Below are 27896 nucleotides of genomic sequence, written 5' to 3' on the forward strand. Positions count from 1 at the left end.
CACCAGGCAAAGGCGGGGTGTGGCTCAGTGGTGGAGGTCCTGACCTGCTGTGTGAGGCCCAGGGTTCATTCCCGGCGCTAGGAAACTCGTAAACAGCTTTAACAGAAAGCAATCGTTTGTATTTAAGTGGCCCGAGTGAAAGGGGGTCCTAGTGTGGGATATGTCTACGAATGTGAAATGTAACACTTAATAAAAGTACAGTTCTTAAAAGCCCCCCCCCCCCCATGAAATCCAGCGATCTCCATTCGAAGGCGCCTCTCTTGCCCTGCTTTCCTGGGCTGAATCTAGGGCGTCGGCACCGCGCCCCTCCCCGTCCCGTTCACACCAAAGCCTCTGAGCAGTTGGCGAGCAGGCGGGCGCCCCGCGGACCCCAAGGAAGGAGGGTGGACAGTGCCGGAGCAGCTTCGGGCCGTCGAGCGGAGGGCTGGCTGTGAAGGCCAGGGCGGGCAGGAAGCGATCTGCCGACCTCAGCCCCCCCCCCCCCCCCCCGGTCTCCTCGGCCTAAACTGGCGGGCGGGCCTGGAATCTGCACTCTTCCTACTCAGCCCCCAGAGCGCTGGGGTGACCGGCTGCACCCCTCGCCGGGCGCGCTTCCCCTGAGGCGTCAGTACGCCTGGGAAAGCATTTAAAATGCATTAGCGTGCTCCCTGCATTAATCCAAACGCGAAGCCCTGACCTGGCCGGAGCGGGGAAACCACAAAAGCAAAAACAAGAAAAACAAAACCCAGAGCAAGAAAACTCCAGAAGAAATAGGAAGTGGAACTGCAAGGGAATCCCTGCTTACTTTTTGCCTTCTTTCACACTGCAGAGTCGAAGATAAAAACTAAACGTTTCTCTCTTTCACAGCCTGAAACTAATCTCCGGGGCGCGGAAGCGAGGCTCTTTGCAGAAGGCTGCAGCAGCATCGGGTCGACTCAGCCTCCCCGGCTTCCCGGGCCACCTGGTGCACACGCGCGTGCACACACATGCACACGCACACGCGCGCTCGCCAGAGCACACTCGTGACTCCCCGCCGCGGCGTCGGGACGGTCCTCGCGCCCGGTGCCCACTCACCCCGCCCGCCTGCCCGTTCGCAGCCCCGTACCTGTGCGCCCGCCCGGGCTCCGGGGCTCGGGGGCAGCCGCAGCGGCCCGCGCGCCAGCATCCCGGCCTGGTCCTGCCGCGGAGCGCGGCCGAGGAGCAGGCGGGACCGGGGCGTGTCCTCCCAACACCCCAGCGCCGGCGCCAGGCCGCGCCCTCGCCGCTCGGTCCCGCCCGCTGCATCCGCGGGTGGGGCCCGCGCCCGGGCGGGAGGGAAGGTCGAGACCGCGGGGTCGCCTGGGCCCCTCCGCGGCCGCAGGTGTGCGGTGCCCGGCCCTGCTCCCGGGAAACCGCTCCCGAAGCCGGGCCGGCTGCTCGATCGAGGCGGGTTTGAGTTGGAGGAGCCGCAGGACGGCAACTTGGTTTTCCCAGCAACGGGAGCCGCTGTTTCTGGAAACAGCGCGAGGCGGGAGGAAGCCCGCTCGGTCACGCAGGTAATTTCGGCTTCAGGGAAGCGGCGCCCAAGGCTGGGCGGACTCGCACCCAGCGCCCGCGCCCACGGCAGCGCAGGCCCCACCGGCCTCCCTGCTGCCGACCGCGCCGGAGTCTCGGGTTGGGAGCGAAGTTGGCCCACGCGCGCCAAGTGGTGAAGCCTCCCGGGGAAGAGCGGGGGCCCTCCCCTCCCCTTCTCCTCTCCTCTCCCCTCCTCTGGGGCTGCACAGTCCTGCTCGGCCTCGCCGCGGATGCGCCTGCGATCCCGAAGTGCTGGAGGCCGAGTACCGGGACCGCCAGTTCGAGCCCAGCCTGGGGACTCAGTGACTTCAGAGACCCTGTCTCAAAAGGAAAACTGTAAAAGGTCGTGGGGCGGGGCGCAGCGCCGTGCAAAGGCCCTGGGCTCAATGCTACCACAGCAAATAAATACATAAGACTGTGACAGGCGCTCCAGGCCCCAGCACAGGAAGCGTGAAGCCCGCCTGGGAGGTAGGTCTCAGTCCTTCCGTGAGGTGAGCGAGCGCTCCAGAGGAAAGGAGTCAGGAGGGAGGGAGGGATGCTGGGAGAGGAGTGGCCATCTCCACCGGGCTGGGTCGGCAGGCTCCAAGCCGCCACCATTCAGGTGTACGGTGAGCCTGGCCGTAATGGCCGGGCCTAGTCGGTCAGGAATCCTGCTTACCGGGCGGGCCGGGCGCGGTGGCGCACTCCTGTGATCCCAGGACTCCAGAGGCTGAGGCAGGAGGATCGCAGCCAGTTCAAGCCCAGCCTGAACTACATGGACAGACTGTCTCCAAAAGCCAATAAATAAATGAATAAATACCGCTTACACATTGCAACCTTTCACATTTGAATCTGTGATTTAGCTTTTTAAAAAAAGCTTTATGAGGTGAATTTACATAATTTTCACGCATTAAAAATGTACACGATTCTTCGCGAATTTAGTTACACTACAGTCACCACAATCCACTCAGAACATGCCCCTCACCCACAGCTTCCGCGGGGTTCCTGCCTGAGCCCAGCCCCAGCTGAGCCCCACTCTGGCCTCCAGGCTGGCCCTTCCGGGCTCTACGCAGGACCAGAACCAGGCTGGATTTTAAGGCCCGCCTCTACCCAACCAGCACCGGTTCTTGGCTCTCCTCGGGCCCAGGAACACGTGTGTTCCCTTGGCCCTATGGTTTTGTGACTTTCTATTTTATTTTTAAATTTTTGTTTACTTTTTGGTACTGGGGATCAACTCAGGGCCTCGCTGTGCCTCTGACATTTTTAGACACAGGCTGCGGGGCGCTGCCCTGGGTTTGCGCGGTGCCGTATTTCCTGGGACTCGAAGTCTTCGTGTTGTCTTGAGCCGCCAGCAGGAGCAGCTGCCACACAAACACTGCACAGCACCGGGCCAACTCACTAGATGTGGCCGGCCTAGGCCAGAGATGGAGAGGGGTCTGAAGCATCCAAGGGTCAGTAAGGACGAGGGAGGCCGAGTCTTTTCAGGTTGTAGCTCCCGAGGAAGCGCTGAGCGCACTGCCGAGCTGACAGCCATGACTGTGACTACCAACAATGGAAAGCTGACCCGTCCTGGTAAAGGACAATTGTGCTTTTTATTCTCTATAGAAAACATCACAAAATTGTCATCTGAAAGGCAGTTAAAGAGAATGTAGGGCCTGGGATGTGGCTCAGTGGCACCACACCTACCCGGCCGGCAAACACAAGGTCCTAAGTTCGATCCCCCGTACCAAAAGAAAGAAAAGAAGAAAAGGAAAAAGAGAATGTGGCCAAGACATGTAGGAAAGAGGATCACAGCTACGGGAGGGGCAACTTATTTATTACTGAGTTTGATTTTTCTGGGTTTTGTGCTTTAAAAAATGTTTTATTTCTCTCTCAATATTCACTACCATGTCAGCTTTGTATTCCTAGGTTTTCTTAAGCAGGGTACCCCAAATTGGGCTCCCCAAAACTCGGGTCTGCCTCTGTGGTTCAGGCAGAAGTGCCTCTGCATGGTCTTTTGGGTCACTGTGAAACCTTACGGGGTAAGCACATGCTCCCTGTGACACTCGGAGCAGATAAAGCTGAGCAGCTCGGTGACTCTTCTCAGGTCACAGGGCCAGAGTTCGAGTCCGGAAGTCTGTAACTTAGGACCCCAAGCTTTTCACCTTGACCTTGGATTGCCTGTGTCCTCTGACACCTGGCCTTCTGGAGCCACTGATGTCTTGGCACAGCCAGGATTGGGCACTGATGTGCAGGACAAATCTTGTCTTCATTTACAGTTTTGTTCTTCTGTCGTGCTTCCAGGGCTGGGTCAGCCTTCCTCAGTGCTGACATTCAGATTTGTGCTTTGAGTTCTAGTAAAAGTAGACCCCAGATTTCATCCCTCAACTTTGTTTTTTGACACAGGGTCTTGTTCTATAGTCCAGGCTGGCCTTGAATTCACTATGTAGCCCAGGCTGGCCTCGAACTCAGATCCTCCTGCCTCAGCCTCCCAGTTGTGCAACATCACGCCCACCTCTGCCTCCTTACTTAGAACAGTCTCGGCTCCATAGTGAACAAATGTAGGAAATCATTTCTGATTGATTCAAAGCCTAGGGGACCTGAGGACCCTAAGGACAAGACCCCACCTTCTAGTACATGTGCACAACAGGACACACACAGGTAAATGTGACTTGGCATGTTACATGATAAGTTACATGATAGTGAAGTGAGGCTGTGGAGAGGAACAGAGACCTTTGCTCTTGTTGTGGTGTTGGCTGTATGTGCCTTCGTTACTCTGGGAACCTCACCCTTGGAAGTACCCCTTCAGGCCCCGACCCTGATGGAAACACATCCTTGTCAGGTTCTAAATGTATGACACACCTGTACACAGGTATCTACGTTTGTTGTGGTTTGGGGGACCAAACCCAGGGGCACATGTGTGCAGTGCCAGTTCTCATTCTCAGTCCTGGACCTACTTTTCTGCCCTCCCTCCAACCAGGTCAGCTCTAAGATGGAAGGGACCAGCACTCCGGGCTTTTTCACCAGCACTCTGGGGCTGAGGCAGGAGGATCGCCGTGAGTTCAAGGCCAGCCCGAACTACATATTGAGACCCTGTCTCAAATAACAACAGCAGCAAATTAGATATACCAGCACACATGCTTTGCTTTTGAGTGGAGGGGCATGAGCCAGCTACTGATCCAGGCTCTGCTGGGAGAGTGTGGGGTAAAAGGTGAGCTTGCTGCCTATGCAGAGCCTAGTGGGGAGCTGAGCAGGAGCAGACAACTGAGCAAATGAAAGGCTACACCAGAAGTGCAGTGGCCCTTGGAGGACGTAGCAGGAAGGGCCCCCTCAGCAGGGTGAGGGACAGGCTGGCCTCAGGAGACACCAGCCCTGAAGGAAGGAAGAAAGCCAGCCAAATGGGAAAAGAGGCAGTGTTCCCAGCAGCAGCAACAGCCTGTTCAAAGGCTCATAGCTTCCTATTAATAAAGAGATATCAGACTGAGGCATGGTGGTGTACACCTGTAATTCTTGTAGGCTGGGAGGCTGAGGCAGGAGGATTGCAAGTTTCAGCCCAGTCTGGGCAACTCTGAGACTTAGCAAGACCCTGCCTCAGTAGGCCGGAGCATCCGATGGAGCTAAGAGGTGGCCTGGGGTGTCTATCCTACACGGGGCGCAGCCACTGCCGTCAGCTCTAAACCCAACTTAGGTTCACTAGGTTGGGGATGGCCTTTCGGACCGCTCCTTAGTGTGGGCACGGTCTCCGAGGCCTCAGCTATTAGCCAGCCCAGCTTTCTAGGTCTCAGCTTTTCTTCTCTAAACTTCTTATTCGCCCATTTCTCCAGGTGTCCCTGTCCGTCCTGACTCTGCAAATAACTGCTTGTCGGTGTTCGATAATCAACAGAAGACAGGCTAGAGACAGCACCTTGTGTTCCATGACGATTTCGCAGGTCCCGACAGGTGCAGGCGCTCCCTCTCCCAAGCCATAAGCTGGTCTCCAAGGGCAGGAGTTGAAAGAGACTGATAATAGAAAACATCCATAAAAACTTCATTAAGCATGGAGGGTGTCGGAGACCAGAGAACTGAGGCCCAACCGGCCTCCCCTGTGAGCATGCAGGAGAAAGGCTGCACACAGGGTTGATGGCTATCGCAGGTTCCAGGGAAAAGCAAAGACAGCTGAGGTGAGGCCGCTTCCCAGAGCGTGTACTGATGGATACTGGAGAGCAGAGGGACCTTGCGTTACTCTGATTGCCTGTGCGTGTTCGGGTGAATAAAGGCGAGGTGAGCCCCAAACTGGGGGCTCCTGTGCCTCCTAGAGGGGAGCGCCCTGGGGCCCACACACTGGGCTGACTCCATGTCTTTCTGTCCTTCATCCCTGTGCATCCCAAGTCAGGGAGAACAGGGTAGCAGGTCTAGGTCCCAGAGCACAGCCGGCCCCCAGTGTACGGCTTGGAGCAAGGCTCAGCTACAGAGGCTCATTAAAGAGGAGAAAGTCATGACTAGCAGTTTTACAACTTCCCCAAGGTCCCCTGAGAAATGACATGACTGTAAGAAAGCTTCGTAGTCATTCAGTTAAGTAAAACATATTGCTATTACGGATTCTGCCTTGGGACAGGACTTGGGGAGGTGACAATGGGGCAAGTTCAAAATGACCCATCGGGTGGGGCGTAGCTCAGCGGCCGATGCCTACCGTGTTCGAGGCCCTGGGTGTAGCTCCCAAGCCCCTGCTCGATAGAGAGCTGAGAGGAACACAGAAAAACTGCTTATTGTTTATTTTCAAGAGAACTTAGGCATATGATTTAAAATTATAATGCTATAGACTATTAACTTTAAAAGAACCCAGTCATTATACTGAACTTGGCTTGATTCTACTTACACGTCACTTAACTTAGCAGATATTCATTGGCTCCGGCATCATTGAAGTGTTAAAAGGAAAGGTGCAGTTTATGCTGTTTCAGTAACGAGGGCCTAATTATTTCATTTCTACTGAGAACAATATTTAAAATCTTACAGAAAACTAGAAAATAGTGTGAAAATGGGCACCACACTGATCAGCTAATGGACAGCAGACTGAGTGGCAGCTGGGCTGCAGGAAATGCAGCCACACCCACAGACAGCTCCCAGCACTGAGGACCTCCCGAGGACTGCGGGGTCCTTTCTGCCACTGCCTGGCAACAAGTCTGTGGATGCGGCGTCATCCAAATAAGGACTTTCGGGCGTTCCTGTAAAGTTACAAACCTCATGCAGTCGCCTGCCCACGCCTTATGGTGTCACAGAAAGGATCCCAGTTGTGGGGGTACAGGGATCCTATGTCCGAACTCAGAGGAGAGACGAGTGAGTTATATCTTCCTGCCATTTTGTCTTTCAGGACTTTGACGTGCCAAACCAGGCTTGACTTTTCTTTCTTAAACTGTTTGCTTCCGGTTATTTGATTCTACCTGGATGATACCTGCAGTGTCATTCTAACGCTGCTGTGAGTTTCCAAGTTTCTGTGGGTCTTCCTTCACACTGAACAGGAGGCTACGCCGAGCTGCCTGTGACCGACCTGGCCTCAGAGCTGCCATCAAGTCACACGCAGCCCTCACACGGTGTGACGCACACACGCACTCCTCCGACACAGCGCATGCTCTGGTCAGGCCCCTACCCAGGCGGTGCAAATGAGCCACGAGGAGCTGATGTGTAGCCAAACGGCTCTTTTCCACCCCAGCAGGAGCACTGCCAACCACTGCTTGGAGTCTTGACCAGATGCGAGGGGCCCGGAAGCGGCCTTCCCCTTGCCCGACACTTCTGGCTCACACAGCAGCTGCCCCCACAGCCTGCCAGTCTCTACCCTGTCACTGACGCCCCAGAGAAGCGGCCTCTGCTGCCTGCAAGGATCCAGACGGCTTTCTCCTTGCCTACCCCAAGTCCTCCAAGCTCATGCCAGGGCCCTGCCACTCCTTGCTGGCATCATTCAGTCCCTTGGTGGCAATTTTAATGATCAAAGGACCCACTGAAAAGCCGGGGCTGTAGGTCAGCTGCCTGTCTCCACCACACTATAGATCCCACTGATTTCAATACAGGACCTTCAGTCCCGAGCACCCCACACGCTGACCATTACTTATCTTTCCAGCTCATTTCTTCCTGGAACCCGTACTCGAGCAGCAGGGACCTCAGAAGCCCTGCAGACGAAGCCAGTCCCTGCCTTGCGTCTGCCACCTGTTCTGTGTCCCTTTAGCTTAAACGTGAGTCACTTCCTCCATTCCCTTGCTGCCGTTTCTCATACCCAGCCCTGATCAACCCAACTTTCCAGTGCTCACAGTCGCTGCAGGGAGACGCAGGGTGCTGGGTGGCTTCCCATGGGCACTGGCTGTCACCTTGACCGAGCCTTCCCACCTCTCTGCGCTGTGTGGACACAGGAACTCGGGGAAGCTGCTGGTTACTGCCACCCTGGCCAGTCCCAGCACCCATGCGGCAGCTCTTCCTCTGTGGGGCTCACGTTCTGTGAGCACTCGCTCGGCCCCTTTGCCGGCCTCGGTTTTCAGCAGTCACCACCTCTGACCCCCTCTCTGCAGCCGCCCTTCTCGCTCTTGGGCATAGGGCGAACCTACAGCACGCGTGTCCTGCAGGCTGTCCCCAAAAGCTCCAAGGGGCTCGGCACCCCTGCTCTGGAGTGAGCCTCGTGGACACTGGCCTTCGCTGTGTGCCCGGTCAGTGTCTGGCAAGAATTCAGGGCCTCGTATTTACTGAATGCCTGACAACACCGAAGGACAGAGGAGCGCGGCGTTTGGGGTTTGGGGCAGTGATGGGCGTCTTGCAGCTCCTCCCTGTGTCCCCCAAGGAGCTTACTGCAGCTGGCGCGGCCAGGGCTGGGTCCTGGGCCGGGGAGAGAGGGCATGGGCTCTATCACCAGCTCTGCCACTGCTGGTAAGCCAGTCTGCTGGTTAGGCTGACCACTCCTCTCATCCCCCCAGAGGTGAGGCGGCGCTGTTTTTCTCTAAAGAAAACAGGTCGTGGGGCACAGGATCAGTGCAAGCCCCCGGCCCCACACATCAAGGGCCCTTCCCTTCCAAAATTCATCCACAGGGACTTCACAGGGCACAAAAACAAATGCCATTCCACAGCCGAATGGCTCGCTGAGTTTCACAGTAAGTAAGCTGCCAGTGAATGAGACTCCTTTCCTTTTCTTTCTTCTGTCTGAGGTGCTGGGAATGAACCCAGGGTCTGGCGCATCCTAGTGAAGGCTGCACCCCTGAGCTGCAGACCCTGCCCACGGATTCTCCTCTCCTCCTCCTCCTGAGGTCACTGGGGACTGCCATCAGGGCTCTACCACTGCTCTGCTCCATCTTTTACAGGTCTTTTATTCTGAGACAGCGTCTTACTAGTTGCCCAGGCTGACCTAGAACTTGCAATCCTCCTGCCTCAGCCCTCCAAGTAGCTAGGATTGCTGGCATAAGGCACTGCACCCAGCCTGAGATTTCTTTTTTGGTGGTACTGGGGATTGAATCCAGGGCCTTTGCACTGAGCTACATGTCCCTAGCCCTAACTTTTTTTGGAGGGTACTGGGGATCAAACTCAGGACCTTGCACTGGCAAGGCAGGCACCCCACTGAGCTAAATCCCTGGCTGTTTCTTTACAATTTTGAGACAGGGTTTTACTAAGTCTATAAATTCCCCAGACTAGGCTCATTCTTGCAATCCTCCTGCCTCAGCCTCTCTAGAGTGCTGGCATGACAGGTGTGTGTCACCTTATCCAGCCTCTGGGAGATTTCTTGATCAGAATAAAATTATTCTCACAGTTCAAGATAGTAATCTTGAAGTCAAACAAGAAGGCTAGTCACGTATGCCACGAACATTTTCTCATTCTAGGTGTGTAGGTAGTCGAGTGTGGTACACTGCTCTCTAAGCCCAGCTCTTCAGAGAACAGAAGCAGGAGGGTCGCAAGTTTGAAACCAGCTTGGGGAATTTGGTGAGACTACGCCTCAGAAACCAAAGGGCTGAGAGCAGCTCACTGCTTCTCTGCATGTGAAGGCCCTGGGTTCTACCCCCAGGAACGAACACACACACATACACACACACACACACACTATGCAGGAAATTGCTTGATTTAAAAGAGACAATTTAAGATCATATTTAGTAATTAAATGTATTTTGAAAATAGCATCATTTGTTTTTAGAATACAAACAAGTACTTGGTAATGTTTACAAACTAATGAAAGCGTATTGACTCACATGTATTCCTAAGTGGAATGCATTATCAGTGTTTCCCCCAACAAGTGAATTCAACATACCCTGTAAGTAAAAAAAGACCACCAACCCCCACCAAAAAACAAACCCGAAAAACACCAAAACAACTGTCAAGCAAAATATTTTTAATTAGTAGGCTGATCATAAATAAATCCACATAAAAGATTTAACAGAATTACAAAGCTTTGTGTTTCTGTGGCCTGAATTCATAATATGCATTAGTCAATCTCACTCTACTGTGACGAAGAGCTGTCATCCAACAATGCAGCACAGCCTAAGCAATTCATATTCTGTAGTTACATTTTTACATTTTCTTTACAAATGTAACATTTATGTACATCATATATATACTTCGCTATAGCTCATTTATGGAAACGCTATTGTCTTTACAGGAAAAATGCTGAATTCATTCAATGAGTAGGAGTCATTCCTTGTCAAAAAGTAACTCATACAAACGAGGAGCCCTATACTGCTGCCTCTGGCCAGAGCTCGAGTCCAGAAACGTCGTGTGACTCATAAGAAAACCAACGCAGCTACGTTACACTGTGACACGTCATTCCACAGGGCTGCGGCTGCGGAAACCGCCAGCTCGAGAGGAGAGCGCAGAGCTCTGCGCGACTGGTGAACCAGCACCGGGGGACGGCACCATGGCCTGGCGGTGCCAGCTCCTCCCTTCCGTCTGTCTCCGAGGCCCCACAGAGAGCAAGCAAGTGCGCGCAGTGTGCACCGTGTCTGTGACAAGGTCCCCGCGTGCTTCTGCGAGAGACTATGCGTTACCTAGGTCATGCGTCTTGTCTCCTCGGTCACTCTCGTCCTGCTTCACTTAGAAATCTGCTGCTGGACGTGAAGCAGAAACTCATAGTACGAGAACGCGGCTTCTGTCCGGTCTTCTACCAAATGCTGGAAGAACTCCATTTTGGCAGGACTCTCATCTCTGAAAGAGCGAGGGGCACTGACCTAAGTACAGTCACTGCCAGGACCGCAAGTTAAAAACTGCTAACCCACGGGACTTTGGGACATGGGACACGGTTCCCACGCATTCTTGTGCCACTGGAGGTTGCGCGGGGCCCAGCAGCTCCACTTACTTTACCACGTGCAGCACCGGGCTCAGTGGTCTGCTGTCCTGAAGCCACGTCAGGAAGGATCTGGTTCTCTCTGACGCGAGTGTGTCCAGCTCTGGAAGATGGGTCTGACGAAACAGAGAGTCAGGAATCCCCTTCCTCTCAGAGATGTGGGCACAGTTAGTACTAAGTCATGACCCCACCACACATCCACGGCCTGAACTCTGTGCACACCCAGCCCGACAGCAGCAAGCACACAGTGCCGGCAGATCGGCTGCCACTTTTCTGGGTAAGTTAGAAAACAGGTTTGCTCCTGATACGTCACTGACTTTCAATACTAATCTTTCTACGTAAAACCACAGAGCATACACAGTGACTAGCATGTCACCAGTACTGCCATGTGCCTTTGCTTCTTCTGTAGGAAATATTCAAATGCAGGGCCACCAGTGAGGCCCCAGTTCATTAAGGATGACACACTGCACTCCAGTCTACAACCACTCCAGAAGAACGGCACGTTTCATTCTTAGAATTTAAAGGCGGGGAGCCTTAAAGTGCAGTGTAAATGAGTAAATATACTGAAAAACTATGTGCAAGACTATTTTAAAGACCAAGAGTCTACTCTTTACAAAGAATATTACTTAGTAATTACTAATACTAACAAGATATAATAGTACTAATTAGTAATAAATACTAATTAAAATGAATTACTAATAAATATTTTGAGAATTGATCTTGTATGTATATATGGGAATATTTATTTTTCTTTTTCAAAGCCAGTGTGAAAGTATACTATGTAATTTAAAGTATACAGCATATAAAATTTAAATAAAAGCGTTTGAGTTAATTATATTTGGAAAGCATGTCACTATTAAAAAATTTTTAAAAATCACACACATTTGGATGTGAATTGTTTCAGTTAGGCACAGATATTACTTACCCAACATTATAGCCATGTATACATATATATAACTACATCTACTTTTAAGAGTAAAATAATTTATTGCATTGTAGAGTATGTGATCTTAACATCTCACATCAAATGGCTCTCCAGGAAGGTTTAAAAATCTTGCCAACTGGTAACTAAAAGAAATTCTATGCTATCAGATAACCTCAGAATTTTACTATCTGTGGTTTGGCTTTATTAATCACCAAATAAAAATGTTTTATATTTGTGCTTTCATATTTGTTAACTTTTAAGAGTCTTGGTTTATAAAGCCCATTCCCAGTCTAAGAGTATAAAAAATTATACATATTCATAAATGCTTCTTCCAGGGGTCTGCACGGTTTCCTTTTTCCATGTTTGTATCTTTTTTGTTTTTTTTGGTACCGGAGATTGAACTCGGGACCTTGCACTTGCAAGGCAGGTGGCGGAACCACTGAGCTACATCCCCGGCCTATCCTTTTTCCATGTTTAAATGTTTGATCCACTTAAAAACTACTCCGAAGGGCCAGGGATGTAGCTCAGTGGCACTGTGCCTGCCTGGCAAGCAAGTGCAAGGTCCTGAGTTCCATCCCTGGTACTAGACAAAACAAACAAAACTACTTTGATATATGGAGTTAGGTACATATCCCCCTTTGGTTTGTCTCCTAACGGCTAATCAGTGGTCCCAAGATCATTACTGTTATTCTTTTATTCTTGGTACTGTAGATTGAACACGGGCCTCCCACATGCTAGGCAGGCACTCTATCATGGAGCTTTATTCCCAGCTCTATTTTTCACAACAGGGTCTCACTATGTTGTCCAGGCCGGCTTTGAACTTGTGACCCTCCTGCCTCGGACTATAGCCATGTACCACTTCACTTGGCTCCAAGATTACTGTTCGACTTTCCCACAATGTGACATGAAATCTCTGCCACAGGCTATCTGAGGAGCTCCTTCTGTTTCACTCTCCTGTGGCCCACCGGTCTGCCGACTGCACCAGTGCCTGCCTCACACAGCTGCAGCTCTGCAGGGCTCTTAGCAGGGCGTGGTTCTCTCACTTCCCCCTTTTGCTGACACTGCTCCTCTTTGCAAGTGTGTCCTTACTATCCTTATTTGCTGAATCTTAGAAATGAACTCTGGGATTAATTTGTCAAACTGGAAGAAACAAAAATCCTGTCTAGATTAGGACAAGGATTATATTGGACTTGCATTAATTTCAGGAAAAAGGACATATTTACAACATGAAAGTGAGGCCTGTTTTTGATGAATGAAACCAGAATCCAGCATCACGTTTCCTCGGCACTGGCTAACTACATTCAGTAAAGGCCCAGTGAAAAAACTGTGCCTGTATCAGTAAGATAACGTAAACTGTGTGAAAACGGCTTGGTGTTTCTTAGGAAGGTAAACATAAAAGTTGCCGTATGGCTGAAAACCTAGGTCCGCCCAGGAACCTACACACGGACAGAGCAGCACTGTTCACGACAGCCTCAGACAGAAACAGCTGCAGCGTCCAACAACGGACAGTTTTCCGCTGTAAAAAAGAATGAACTGTAACATAAGCCACTCGGGGGAGGGTCTCGCAAATGTAGGGGGAGGTGAGAGAAGCCGGAGACAAAAGGCTTGTCCTAGCTACTGTGACTCCATTTGTATGACACATCCGGAACAGGTACATCCACACAGGAAGCAGATCAGCAGCTGTCAGAGTGGAGGGGAAGGAAGGACTGGAAATAGGGCTTCTTTACTGGAGAGATGGAAATGTTCAGAAATATGTAAAAATCACCATACTGTACACTTTAAAATGGCGAAGAGAGTGAATCTTACACAAATTCTATGCCAATAAAAACACTGAAAACAAGCAAGCAAAACAAAGAAAGTTGTATAAAATTCACTGACCATTTTCTGTGGTATTGATGCAAAATTAGGGAACCCGAGCACATCCTCTATGAAGTTACTGTCACAGTCTTTTCCAATCCAAATGTAAAAAACCTTAAAAAGGCAATAAAATATGAAAACTCCTTAACAGTTCAGAAAACCCATTACAGCTAATCCTATCAAAATGATCATGCCTAAGAGGTCAAGTCTATTATGGCAAATAGAGTTGGAACAAACATAAAAGACAGACAGAAAGCTGGTGACTGGCAAACTATAAATCAAATTCCAAATCCAACAATCTAGAGCTGGTGGCAAACTTATGGCACGTGTGGCACAGTAGGCTATTTGTTATCACTGAGGGCTCTAAAAGGTTCACCTCACTGCTTAGAGTAAGTCATATCTTCATTCCTTAAATTTTAAGGGTTCTCAGAGAAGATATTTGGCTCTCTTCTTTGTGTATTTCTCCACTCGGAATGTAACACTTCAATCAGAATAACTGACTCACTATATTTCCCTTTTTTTGTGTGGTGGTACTAGAGATTGAACTCAGGGCCTTTGCACTAAGCTACATCCTCAGCCCTTTTAATTTTTTTATTTTGATGCCACCTGCCTCACAAGCGCAAGATCCTGAGTTTGATCCCCGGTACCAAAAAAAATAAATGCATAATTTTTTAATCTTAAGACACAGTCTTCCTAAGTCACTAAGTTGCCCAGGCTGGGCTTGAACTTGTGATCTCCTGCTTTGGCCTCCCAGAGTGCTGGGGCTGCAGGCATCTTCTGCTACTTTAATACTGGCTCTCTGCTTCACCTCAGGGGTCTGCCCCTCTTCCACGGCTACCCAAACCCTCTTTCCGCTCGTGGGGACCACTGTGAAGCTGACCGTTCTATGGCCCTTTCCATCCCTGTGCAATGACCCCCCTAAGTAAACTCCTCCTCACTGAGACTGCTGACAGTGGTTACTAAAGCTGAGCCACGGAAACTCTCAAACTCCCTTTGAATTTTGGTTCTTGCAGTAGAGTGCCTGGAGATAAGAGTGCATCTCTTTCCTCTCCTTATTAAGTACGTATAACGCACAAGAATAAACTCAGTAATTCTGCTAAGAACATGATGTCAGCTAGAAAAGCCTGAAGCAAGCTGGCCTCTGTCCGGCCACTGCTGCAACCCTGCAGGGCCTCCCCCAGCCAGCCGAACCGAGGTGCTTACTGAGCCACAGTCCATGAGGAAGGCGCCCTCTCGCGTCAGCTTCTCCGCAGACAGCTTCTGGAGAGGGGGCTGAGGCACCACCCTGTCGTTCACATGGATCGCACCCTGCGGGGGAGAGGGGCAGCGTGAAGAGGCTGGCACTGCACAGCACGGTGCGGGGCTCACTGGCCACTAGTTTAGGATGTGACACTCAGGAATTCTGCAGGAGGCCAAAGATGCTGACTGTACACACCGCTACACTGGTTGTAGAATGAAGAAACTCAAATATATCCCAATGAAGAATACGAACAGGAATGCTCTGTCCTGCTGACTTCCCTTTCAGGCTTCGGAAACAGTGAAAGCCTGACCGCTGGCCCCACTGCCCCACAAGCTGCGTCCTTACATTTCTTTAGAAACATAGTATTATGTTTGGCATGAGTACTCATTCCAAAGAATATAGTTTTAACACCAACACCAAAAAGAACCACACATTTGGACATTAGAATTATTGCTGGATACCAGATTCAGTTTACTAAATAATCGATGCTGTGATGTGATTGTATCAGAAATTATCAGTACCTCAGAACACAAACAGAAATGTCCACTCTACAGCTTAGCTTTGCAACAAATGTTAGGACAAACCTGCAAGGTGAGTCACTGCGAGTATCTAGTGTCCTATCGTCCAGTCAGAGCCACAGCTGGTGCCCTCATGTAATGTTTCCTTACCACGGGGAACAGAAGCAAACCCCTGAACGTGCTATCACATGACTCCGTGTATAATCGAGACCGTCACACGCTCAAATCGAGTGACTTCCAATGCACTAGTGCGTACCTCATCCGTCAGCCTGTCTATCCTGTGTAAGTTGGGGTGAATCATTCTCATCAGATGGACGAGCGGCTGGGACTTGATCTGGCACATAGCATACACCCGGTCATCCAGCCGCGTACTCGTACCCGTTCTAAACGCTTTCTGTAAGAAGATAGGTCTTCAAGTAAACCACAGAGACAAACATGCCAGCAACTATGGAGAAGTGTTTTCAAATCAGACCATGGCTCAAGTCTTGGGCAGACATTTAACAGGGGTGCAAGCAAGTTACTCAGCTTCTGAGCTTCACTGTCAGGATAAGGTAATGGGAAAACACCGCCTGCCGCTCCAGTGCCTTAGGGTTAAGTAAGATAAGACAGATCCCACCTACTGTGGCGCCTGAGACAGTGGAGAGGCGGTCAGTAATCAGATCCTTTCCTAAGAGTCGCTTCTCAGAAGCACACAGGAAGAGTGGGCTAGGATTGCACCGTTACTCAAACTAGCTCACAGGTATTAGACAAAGCATCTTTTTACAAATACTAACTTGTATATGCCTTCATCTTCTATGGTTTTTTCCTTATTCTTCAAACCTCTTCCAGTGCCAAAGGGCACGATCCTCTAGGTAAGTATCACAAAGCAACAACCAGGGCCGGGGATTTAGCTCAGTTGTTTCGCTGCCTGCTGCACAAGCGCAAGGACCCGAGTTCGATCCCCGGTACCAAAAACAACAACAACAACAACAAAAAAACAAAACAAAAAGCAACAACCAGACTTCATTTTTCACAGCTGAGCATTTTAAAGACAGCACTGAAGGTAACAGCACACAGGGCTACCTGTTTGAGGAGAGCCAGGACATAGAGAGGAAACAGCTTGAGGGAGGCGGGCGCCATTAAGCCCGAGTGCCGTAAGTTTGAGACAGTGGAGCCGTATGCAGACAGCGAGTCCACGACTGCATTCACTAAGGCGTCTCTGGCATCTGACAGACTCGATGAGATGGATCGATCCACAGCTGCAAGGCAACCGCAGCAAAAGGCAGTCACCATCAGAGGCCAGTGAGCGCTGCAACTGCTGGCTATATTTTCATTTCTTGGGACACAGAATGCACTGCATCTGCCCCCCCCCCCATTTTTGGAGAGAGGGTCTCACTATCTAGTTCAGGCTGCCCTTGGGCTCTCTACGTAGACCGGGCTGGCCTCTAACTTGTGGTAATCCTCCTGCCTCAGCCTCCTGAGTGCTGGGATCACAGGCGTGCGCTGGCACGCCCAGCCTGCTCTCATTTGAAGTGTTTGTTCATTACACATTTTTAAAAAAACTAAATCTAAGGAAATCTGATAATCAGAACAAGTCTACATTCTTTTGGATTTTTTTGTTTCAATTTTTTACACTGAAAAACTCAGCCATTATTGCTGTTGCAGAACATACTGTATACTATCCATTTATTTTTTTCTTTTTTGTTATTGGTACTGGGGATCAAACTCAGGGCTTTGCACTTGCGAGGCAGGTGTGAGACCACTGAGCTAAATCCCCAGCTTATCCATTTATTTCTGGAAAGCACAAGACATTTCCATTAGTCAAATGGATGTCACACGTAGAAAGTATCATTTTCCTCCTGTTCATTCAATATAAATTCCCTGATCTAGGTCATCTCTTGTGATTCTTTACAATCTTCTTTGCAAAGCATTCCAGATCAACAAATAAAAAGAGGGCAAGTGAATATGGGTTTTCATACAGACAGTGAAGAAACAAGTACTTAATGTGAAAGTTATTTTTCTCCGAGAACGTATTTTTATTAAAACAGAAACAATCTATAAATATATCCAAGCATTAAAAGTAAAAGCTATCAGGGCCGGGGATTTAGCTCAGTGGTTTCACCACCTGCTACGCAAGTGCAAGGACCCGAGTTCGATCCCCGCTAACAAAAAAAAAAAAAAAAAAAAGTAAAAGCTATCAGTTACCATGTAGATAACTTAAAATCTAAATATAAAATGACACCTAAAAGATCAAGATCTTGGGCTAGGATAGCTCAGTGGTAAAGTGCTCACCTAACACAAAATCCTGGGTTCAATCCCCAGCCCCTCCAAAAAGGTGGATGGTGTGGGGTTTCTTTAGTACATGCTACTATAATTTTGAGTAATAATAACTATTTCCCTCCAGAACTATACAGGAAATAGCAAAGTTCATTTCATGTCTAAATATATCATAAAAACACGTTGATCTACAAATGATTTAAAAAATTTACCTACAGTAAAACTTTTTTGAGGATGGTTCTGTGGTAGGTTATGTGTCAAATGCACACCTGTGTAAACAACCCCTGCAGTGCCCGCTGTGGGGACCCCGATCACGCCAATCACCGATATCCCCACCGGGTAACTGCCCCTTTCCCAGAACCTCATGAGAATGGAGGCGAATGGGAGCCTTTTGGGTTAGCTGTGTTCAACTGGCACAAGGCTCTGAGCTGTCCGCGCCTTCCAGCACTTGGGTTCCTTTGCTGCACTGTGGAACTGTGTCCTCCTGAACACACAGCTGGTTCCTACCTTTGTAGCTGAAGGACATTACGCTTTACCAGCTTTAGTGATCACGAACCCTCAACTGATTGTAAAACTGAGAATTACTAAGAAGTGGAAGAGTCTAATTTACCCTGCAGCAAACGAAAATGGAGAGGTGGGCGTGGTGGTCCATGCCTGTAATCCCAGCACTTGGGAGGCTGAGGCAGGAGGACTGCTGCGAGTTCGAGCCAGCCTGGGCTACAGAGTGAGTTCAAGGCTAGACTGAACCACACAGTGAGAACTCATTTCAAAAAATCAAAAAAAAAAATTAAAACAAAACAAAACAAAATGAAAAGTACAGTTTTTAAAGGAAGAACTCTTCTAGGGTTTAAAAAATAGCTCCAGCTTCAGTTTTTAGGATAAAAAATATGTTTTTCCTGCCCCTTAACTTTGTACTCACCCATGTTTGCAAGAAGACAGATGGCAGCCTGCACGTCTGCTCCTGCGTGCACCTCTGCTAGTGAGCTCACCACCGGTAGGCAGAGTGTATGGACTCGGATCCGCCTCTCACCTGAGCAAACGTCATTTAGGAAAGAAAAGAGAAAAAGAAAGACAGACAGACGACCAGTCAAAAGCTTCCTCATGGTACTGTTTAGCTAGATTAAATTAAAAATCTAAAGTAGCCAATATAAAATGGAATGTAAAATGCAATGTAAAAACAAAAGTTTTACTTCCACTGCCTGCCTTGCAAGCGCAAGGACCTGAGTTCGAACCCTGGTACCAAAAAAAAAAACCCAAAGTTTTTTTTTTACCCCCCAAAGTTTTACAATGAACACATTTGAAAGAAAATGAAACATTTTCCAAATCTACAGACTATGAACACACACAATTTGGGGGCTTCTTGAGAAAGGGTCTTGCTGTGTAGTTCCAGCTGGACATGAACTCAGTGTAGTCCAGCCTGGCCTTGAACTTGGAGTGACGTTCCTGCCTCAGCTTCCCAGTGCTGGGGTCACAGGCGTGCGCCACCACACTTGGCACACACAATTTTACATATTGCTGAACATTAGGTTCTCATTTTGATTTCAGTGTCACTTATTGTAAATTATACCCAACAAGTGAAATATCCGAAAGCTCAGCTGCGTAACAAGTGAAAGCCTAACTGCCACACAGCAGTTTAATGAGAAGCCTATTTTAAAGAGCAAGAAATAATGCCAAGAATGGCACAGATGGATTTAGGAGGAATTGTTTACCAAAACCACATGATTTTAGGCATCTAAGTTTAACATACACAGACATGTGTGTGTGCACATGCACATATTATTGAAGATTAAAAAAAAAGGGAGTTAAAACCCTAGGAACACAAGCCTGACTAACCCGCAGGGACCCCCGCTTCCCAGCTGGACCCCGGGAGTGCCTGAGGAGGGAGGCCAGCTGTGGCGCGGCCCCCAGGCCTGACCTTTGCTGGACGTGTAGAGCAGCGCTGTCTGGAAGCACACCAGGGAGGTGTCCGTCAGGCTCTCCTCAATGGACAGCTGCACCGCGAAGCCAGCATCAGGGTTGATGTTGGCGAGAGACAGCAAGTCAGTGGACCGGACGAAGAAGTTCCCATGGAAGGTGTGCATCGAAAGACCTGAGAAGCAGAGAAATCTTATATAAAAGCTCAAGCAACAGCACTCTCTTGCTTCAAGGTAAAGTCACTGTTTAAAGTCAAAGATGCCTCTAATTCTGAATCAAAAAAGACACATGGGTGTCAGGTGGATCCCAGGGGTGACGCTCCAGTACCCCACTTTCCAAGGACAGATGCAGGGGAGGTAAGTCCCATCTGACCCAGCCATTCCCCTGCTGGGATCTTCCCAAAAGAATTAAAAGAATCATACCACAGCGATATATGTGCACCCATGTTTATAGCGGCACAGTTTGTAATAGCAAAAGCTTGGAAGCAGCCCAAGTGCCCATCAACTGACGACTGGATAAAGAAGATGCGGTTTTTAAAATAAAATGGGAGTACTACTCAGACATAAGAAATGAGAAATGAGAGACATTTATAGCTAAATGGATGCACATTGAAGTGATACTCTTAAGTGAAATAAACAGGACACACATGTAAATACCAAATAGTTTCTCTGGTGTGAGAAACTCAAAGTGTAAATAAGGACTAAAAGGTATAATTGACAATGTGAAATAGGAAGAAAAGGGGCAAAGGGGAAGAGGAAGTAGGAGGGGTAGGGGAAAGGAAAGAAGGGAATGGAATTAATATGAGAAAATGAAAAACTGGAAACAAAGTCTTTGTAAATAGGGAGGGATGGAGGGGTTAAAGGGAGGGCAGGGGAAGGGGGAAAAAAATAAGAACCAAGAGAGGTTATATAAAGGTGCAAACTTCCAATGATGAATGGCATTATACTGTGTACCTAAAATGTACCAATAAAATACAATGAAAAAACAAACAAACAAACAACATTTTCCCATGGGACCTGAAGTCAGAGACCTAAGGAAACAAACTAAACAAGGATTACCGTACAACTTAGCTTTGAAGTAAGGGATCGGAACCCCACCAGCAAGCACTCACATAAACCCAAGGAAATACAGAGTAGAGGCCTACAAAGGCAAGCATTCTGAATTAGTTTCCACTTAAGAGCTTCCCCAGTGCCCTAGTTCTCCTCGCATCGTTTCCAAGACGCGCTTTCTCTTAGGGTCCTTCTCGATGAGCCAGACATCACTCTTACCCACTTAGGTAGGTTCTGCCCAGTAATCACCCATGGGAGACAGTGCAGCAGCATGCAGGCACCGCACACTGTCACCCACCCACCTTTCGTACACCGTATCCGCATCACGGCTTCAAATCCGATCTTCCTCGTGAGGTACCGCTTTAGGTCTTTCTGCAGCTTCTCCATTTGGGAAGGGTTGTGTGTACAGTGGAAAGACGGGTAATAGTAGATGCACCCTGCAGAATATCTGGACATGCAAGCTTTGGAGAGAAGCCAGAAAGTGTTAGCTGTAGAAGCACGATATCCCACTCATACAGCAGCACATACTCCAAGTTGTGAAGACATCTAAGCTGTAAGGAGAAAGCTAAAGCTGTCAAAATACAAGTAACATAAATCAGAAAACATTTCTATAAAATATGATAATGTTGATTGTTGAGCAGAATGCTCAGGGAATCGTTGTATAAACAAAATGCTAACGGCATATTACAGTTTACCAGTACTCTTCACAGACCTTATGCACGGAACTCACACACCTTTCTCTCCAAGGTGCTGAGCACGCTTGCTGAAAGTGTAGATTTAATACGTGCTGAAAATGTGCATGTCAACAGGGAAACTCACCGAGAGAAGACAGGTCGGAGTACTGTGAGCTCAAGAGGAAGAGGTCCACTGCCGTCTGCTGGCCTGAGCAGTCCAGAGCCAGCTTCTTGTAGAAGTCGGTTGCAGGGCCAAGGTGTTGCACCACCTGTGCCGAGAGAGCAGAGTAAGAGCCAGCAGCCTCAAGTACGCACACTGCCTCGCTCACTCTCGGAGCCAGGGGGAGGACAACCTCCTGTCCCCACCGAGGGGGAGTTCCGACAGAAACTTGGTGGCTGGCAGATTCCTACAGCAGGAATGGGCAGTGTTGTATTTATAAAAAGCACTTAGGGACCAGCACTGCTGTAGACGCTTTGCACATATCAAACAACTGGATTCTCACATTGACACACTGTCTTTTACAGATGAGGAAACTGAAGCAAAAACCAATAAAGTAAATCGGCCAAGATGACACACACAAGGACTGCACGGCAAAATGTTAAGACCACGAGCCCAAGAAATCTGGCTTCAGAGTGAGAGTATCCGAGTAAGGAAGGTTTAAATAATCGCTGCCCAGCCACTGAATAATTCAGTTGAATGAAGTAATTTCACCTTTCCTAAGATATATGTATTTTTTAGAGTTTTAGGGATCTCAGAGAATGGTATCAATGGCACTTTAAAAATATAGTTGTGGGCTAGGGATTTAGCTCAGTGGTTCCACCCCTTGCCTCAAATGCCAAGGACCCGAGTTCAATCGCCAGTACCTCCCCCCAAAAAACCAAACAATTTTGTGTATGATGGGTAATTATGCTTATTTGTGTGTTTTAAATGCTAATAACTTAAAAATGAAATTATTGATGAATTATTTTTCTTCTCTACTTTCCCCATTTTACACAATGATGGGTAGAACACCTTTATAATTAAACAGTTTATCAGTGTGAACATGTTATGGTAACTCAGATTTACTAAGTTTTCCGCTTGTATCACAAGAGAAAACCAGAATACGAAAATTAACCCACATTTTTGCCACTTAAAAGTTACACAACCTTTCCCAAGACACTTTAATCTGTTTCTTCATTTATAAAATGAAGTAATAGGGCCGGGGATGTAGCTCAGTGGGTTCCAGCGCCTGCCTCGCAAGCGCAAGGTCCTGAGTTCGATCCCCAGTACCAAAAAAAAAAAAAAAAGAAGAAATGATAAATGATTTTTAATTAATTTATCTTTTGAGACAGGATCATCCTATGTAGTTCGGGCTGGCCTTGAACTCACTATGTAGCCCGGGCTGGCCTCACACTCATGGTGATCTTCCTGCCTCAGCCTCCCAAGTGCTGGGATTACAGGCGTGCATCACTACACCTGGCCAATTTTGAAAGTTTCTGGCTTGCAAAGTAGTAAAAGAATACTCACAGAAATAAAAAAGGTAATTTCAGTTAAATTCTCTGATGTTTTAATAATTAATTAAGTCAAACAGCAGCATAATGAACAAGTTGTTACACCATCAGGAGAGGCAGGGACAGGTCTGAGGCAAATGTAATACCTTCATGCTAGACCTCTGGTTGGGATCTTCTCGGGACTGCAGCAGCCCTGCGCCCAAGGAAGGCAGCTGTGTCTGGAATACAGACACACGGCCACCTGTTGGAGACATTAATTTAAAGGCGGCCTGAAGCGCCGGGCCGAGGGCACTGTGTGTTTCTCTCGTGCTGGTGAACATATTTGGCAATGCGTTCAACAAGACCTTTATAAGCTGGGGAACAAAGACAAAACATCCAGTTACTGAGACGGCAAGGCAACATCCTGTCCCAAACAGCCCAGAGCCTCGCCGTGTCACTCACTGCATCAGGACTGCTTCCCGAACTGCCTGCTAACACCCACACAGCAGGGGACGGGGTGGCACAGACACTCGACACGCCAAGAAAATAAACCAGTCTCACCTCTCTGCTCTCATATAGATTCACAAGCAAACCATCTGGTGTAGGCAGAAAAACATCTATAGGGAAAACATACCTTAGTCAACAAATAAAGCCAAGAAGATATAATAAATTAGAAAATGTCAGTTTTCATCAAGGTACGCATGCAACGTGTACTGTAACACTGCCTTATTAAATACACAGGCTCTGAATATACTGTACAAATGTGTGTACACTACATACACAGGTGTAAAACACTGAGGATCAAACGCTTCCAGGAAATCATTTTAAAACAAACCCCACAGTGCGCCATACTATTCTGACAGGACATTGACAGTGTGTGCTGCAAACCAGTGCAGTGCCCGTCCTGATGCCAGGGTGAGAAGGACTTTCCACCATGCGGGATGCTTACCATCTATGTCCGACACAATCAGCATCTGGGGCTGTGAGAAGCCCTCTTGTAAATTGTAGAAATGAATGGTGCTGTCAAAGGTCATGAATCCTATTCTTGTTCGTGAATCTCCAGGAAGCCTGAAGACAAAAATGACAATTTTAAATTCCAAGCACTCAGTAACATTTACTATCAGAAAATAATGAAACAGAAAGCTAAGTCTAATGATAACTATACTTTCCAGGGAGACAGAAAATTAACTCTAAACCAACATAAAACAGAAGAGTAAAGATGACACATTTCATTTTCAGATGAAACCACTTATATGTTTAGACTTCATACTTTAGAAAACCAAACAGTATTAGTATTCACGTAAGAATAAACCAAAAGTAGAAGTGAGATTTTTTAAAAAGTGAAAGATTTCTTCCTAACTTTCCTTTGAAACATACTCCTTTAAGTAAAAACTTACATTTTCAGTCCCAACATTATGATAGTATGCCTTACTTAAGCATTTGAAAGACAGAATGACAAACGAATGTTTTCATGAAAAGACTGATATAATGCCAATAAATTTCATGTCCAAAATTTAAAACAGTTACGAACACCGAAACGTTTATCAATCTTTTAACAGTTTTGCCAGAACTGTCTTCAAGCTGGTGTCCAGTTGACCAAAGTTAGTGATCATCTCATTGCCTGGCCACACCGCCCCCCCCCCAGTTCCGGGGATTGAACTCAGAACCTTGCGCGTGTCAGGCAGGCTCTGTGCCGCTGAGCTACATGCCCAGCCTCCCCTCTTAATAAGGGTGCCCATCTCACACAGCGTAACTCTGAGTGCCCGCGCTCTTAGCTTCGTAGTGTAGCTTATTGTTCCTGCAAGGCCTAAGCTGTCTTCTGTGAGTGCCCAGTGAGGTGCCGCCTGCAGGAGAGTCCTGGGGCCCAAGCCAGCAGGGCTGGGTGTCCAGACTCATTTTCCTGCCTTGGCCTTCTGTACCTGAGCATTGGGTCTTCTTGCCAGTGAATGGAGCTCAGCAACCCACTCATGATGAAAATGCACCAGGCTGAGCTGCACCTGCTCCAGTGCATGCTCCTCTTTCCTGGAAGACAGCTCTAGAGCCCACCACAAAACCCTGCTGTCACACTGCTGCCAAGCCGAGCTCCTTCACTTTGCCTTTTACTTTCTTAACACTTTACTTTCCGTCATCATCGAATGTAACCATCTTCCACCCCAAGTTATCTTTTGGGTTTTGCACTCTCACTTCCAAGTGGCCACTCAGTGCTGTGAGAAGGCCCTGCGGGCGCTGCACACTCAGACCTCTGGGCGGGGAGGCTGAGGGTGCTGCTGCAGTGGGGAGTGGGGAGCGGGGAGCACGCTCAGGAGCTGGCTGCCACCCCACACAGCTCAGGAGCCACAGTACCTCCAGGAGCGGGGTCAGAACTCCGTGTTCAAACAAACATCGCTCCGCAGGGTGCTCTTCCATTGGCACACATTGTGAAGCGGCTCCTGGAGTAAGCACGTGTGATTCACCAAGGGTAAGTACTGAAACCAGGGGTAAAAAATCTAATGGCTAAGTCACTAAAGAGCACCAAATGCAACGTTCTGGCCTCTCTGGATTTCCAGAACCCTAGCTACCTTAGTGTTAGGAGTTGCGTTTCCAGGCCAAGATCAGTGGTTTGCAGGCTCTGGAGACTGGGAGCAGTGGACAGGGCAAGGGCTCTTGAGTTCAAATGCAAGATGGGGGAAACGGAGGGTACCTGTGACGAAGAACTAACGCACCGTACCCCACACCCTGCCCACGTCAAGAGCCACCGCAGAAGTGACCACTCTCGCCACAACCTCGAGTCCTATCTCTCGTGGATCCGGGAGACCACCTGGGGGTCGCTTCAATCGCCAGCTGTGAGAAGACTCCTGGATGAGCACCACTGGCAGACACGGGCAGGACTTAGGAGCCAAGGACAAAGTGCCCACCCAGTGCTCCACTCCCACTGCACAGCACGGCTCGCTGCTCAGGAGCCCAAGCGGGGAGCTGAGTCCCCAGCTTCGGAAGTTGGCACTAAGGGGCTTCCTGCTTTCCCTGCTCCCCCATACAGCGACTGCGACTGTAACTGCCTCAGGAGGAGCCTCCTTGCTCAGTGGGACTATGGCTACATCTCTTCCACTCAGATTTTTAAACATTTTTAGCTTTTACCTTATTTGAACTGACGGGTAAAACTGTATACATCTACTGTGTACAAGAGGATGTGTAGAGATAGATGCACAGGGTGGAATGACTACATGTAGCTATTTAGAACATATGTAACCCTTCGCAAGTTGCCATCTTTGTGAGGAGAACAGCTGGAATCTACTGGCGTTCTCGAGGAGTACAATGTACCGCCACTGCCTAGAGGTAGTCAGAGCAACACACCCGGCGTCCCATGGGCACTGGCTCCGGCCCACGCCCGCCCCACACCTCAGAAACCCCTGCTCTGCTCTGCTGTCACTGCAGGAGACCCAGGTGGAGCAGAACACTCGTGTCTGTCTGCCACTGCCTGGCTGTGTCACTTTACACACCGACCGTCCCCCAGGCCCAGCCACGAGGCAGAGGACGCCCGAGCCCGGTGCCCCTGGACAGGTGAGCCCGCTGCATTACGGGCAGTCACGCGAGATCCACACTCTTCTTTTTTTTTTTTTGGTACCGGGTATCGAACTCAGGACCTTGTGCTTGCAAGGCAGGCGGTGGAACCACTGAGCTAAATCCCCGGCCCTAGATCAGCATTCCTGATGAAGCGCTAAAACTTGTATGGCGTTACGATTCAGGTGCTAAGTCATTTAAATCACAATAATACGAATAGGGGAATTCTTATTCTATGGTACACGGGAAAGATGTTATAGTTTATACATGAACACCCTGAACTTGGCAAAGAGGAACTGGCAAACTGCCAACACTTCAAATCTATGTATATTTACACACAGACATGATGTGAGTACAAAACTATTCTTACTTGTCTAAGTTTTCTAACAGCGACTGGCACAGAACTGCCAAGTACCCGGCTTCCATGGCGTTGTGAGACACGTCTAGAACAAACAGGTAGACCGCAGGCTGAGGAGGGCGGAGCTGAAACGGGCAAAAACAGTGTGGCTGAGGTGGCAGGCATGAGGCGCCATTCCACTGTCTCTAGGCGGCACCTACTTACTGAGTGCACCACCCCGAAGAGAAAACAGGGCCGCCCACTAAGACCTCACGCACTAATGAAAACCACAGTCCTTTAGTTTTTTTCCTGTGAAACTTGTAGATTAAGCATGATAAAGTAGTTAGAACGGTTAAGTAGTTTGGTTAAATGTTTTCCAGGTAAGGAACATTTTTATCTTCTAAAGAAAAATACGGCTTGTTTATTATTTAATATTAACCTGACTATAGATTTATATATACTTTCCTTATTCCTAGAAACATCTAAATTTAAAAATGTTAGCATATTATTATTTTTATAGTGCTGGGGATCCAAGGCCGGGCTTCACCCATGCTAGTTAAGGGCCTTACCACCGAGCTCCACCCTCACCCCATGAAGTTTTGTTTTTTTGTGTGTGTTTTTAAAATGTCAACCAGGCAGGGCATGGTTGCACATGCCTATAATACTGGTATTGTGGGAGGCTGAGACAGGAGAACCACATGTTCCAGCCCTGCCTTAGCCACCAAGTGAGACTGTGTTTTAAAATAAAACATAAAAAAGGGCTGGGAATGTAGCTCAGTATGAAGGCCCTGGGGTTAATATCCAGTGCTGAAAAATAAATAACTAAATAAATGCATGCCAACAAAGGTCATATGAATCATGTAACAAAAATGAAAGATTATTTCTTACACTGTCACTGCAGTTAGATTAAGATTCTTAAGGACCCCAAGCAGAGCCGAGACCCAAATAAGTCCTGAAGATGGTAAGAAGTTAAAAGCAAAAGAGGCCAAAAGAAGGTTTACTACAGTCAGTAAGGAGCTACATGTGAAAATTACAGCTAGGTTGCAAAACTAAATTAGAAATAAAGACCAGAGAAATGATAAAAGTAGAGACAGGGCAAGCACTGGACATTCCCTGCAGGTCAGCTGCCCGACCCCCTTTGCCACCAGCAGCAAACAGCAAGGATTAGCAGTAAGGACGTAGAAGAAATGCAGTCACTGAAAATGGGAAGATGCACGGATAGTAATTACGCCACAGGTCAGTGACATCTCACTTCTGTGAACAGAAAGAAGCATGGCATCAGGAGCAGTAATTAAGGAACACGCAGAACTTCAGGAGTGGACCAGCAAGAGAGAGATCAAATATCCACTGA

The 27896-nt window shown here is 48.5% G+C and overlaps 2 protein-coding genes and 1 long non-coding RNA gene across 10 annotated transcripts in view; 1 reads left to right on the forward strand and 2 right to left on the reverse strand.

Moving 5' to 3' along the window:
* Mcub (mitochondrial calcium uniporter dominant negative subunit beta) overlaps positions 1-1234 on the reverse strand; it is a 72627-nt gene extending 71393 nt beyond the window's left edge. The window contains exon 1 of the mRNA XM_021245481.2: positions 1085-1234. Coding sequence (XP_021101140.2) covers positions 1085-1144 — 60 coding nt within the window. The 5' untranslated portion in view covers positions 1145-1234. The remainder of the gene's footprint in view (positions 1-1084) is intronic.
* On the forward strand, positions 1207-10158 carry LOC110345998 (uncharacterized). Of its 3 annotated transcripts, none has more exons than XR_015446462.1 (4): positions 1207-4702; positions 5316-6943; positions 7583-7694; positions 8652-10158. It is a non-coding gene; the product is annotated as an uncharacterized LOC110345998 (long non-coding RNA). The 3 variants fall into 3 exon arrangements; XR_015446463.1 differs by having other exon boundaries at positions 1207-2001; positions 4472-6943; XR_015446461.1 differs by having other exon boundaries at positions 1220-6943.
* Sec24b (SEC24 homolog B, COPII component) overlaps positions 9804-27896 on the reverse strand; it is a 65862-nt gene continuing 47769 nt past the window's right edge. For all 6 annotated transcript variants that reach the window (XM_087198806.1, XM_087198805.1, XM_004866294.3 and 3 more), the window contains 14 exons: positions 26579-26691; positions 23621-23739; positions 23233-23288; positions 22839-23045; positions 21347-21470; positions 20830-20988; positions 19480-19653; positions 18484-18594; positions 16371-16546; positions 15565-15702; positions 14754-14858; positions 13572-13664; positions 10781-10884; positions 9804-10629 (listed from right to left, as the gene is read on the reverse strand). In XM_087198806.1, the coding sequence (XP_087054932.1) occupies positions 10515-10629; positions 10781-10884; positions 13572-13664; positions 14754-14858; positions 15565-15702; positions 16371-16546; positions 18484-18594; positions 19480-19653; positions 20830-20988; positions 21347-21470; positions 22839-23045; positions 23233-23288; positions 23621-23739; positions 26579-26691 (1794 nt within the window). In that variant the 3' untranslated portion in view covers positions 9804-10514. The remainder of the gene's footprint in view (positions 10630-10780; positions 10885-13571; positions 13665-14753; positions 14859-15564; positions 15703-16370; positions 16547-18483; positions 18595-19479; positions 19654-20829; positions 20989-21346; positions 21471-22838; positions 23046-23232; positions 23289-23620; positions 23740-26578; positions 26692-27896) is intronic.

This window comes from Heterocephalus glaber, unplaced genomic scaffold (assembly GCF_053883595.1).
Source record: "Heterocephalus glaber isolate CG9 unplaced genomic scaffold, H.glaber_assembly_v1.0 deba00001688, whole genome shotgun sequence".
Lineage (NCBI taxonomy): Eukaryota > Metazoa > Chordata > Mammalia > Rodentia > Bathyergidae > Heterocephalus > Heterocephalus glaber.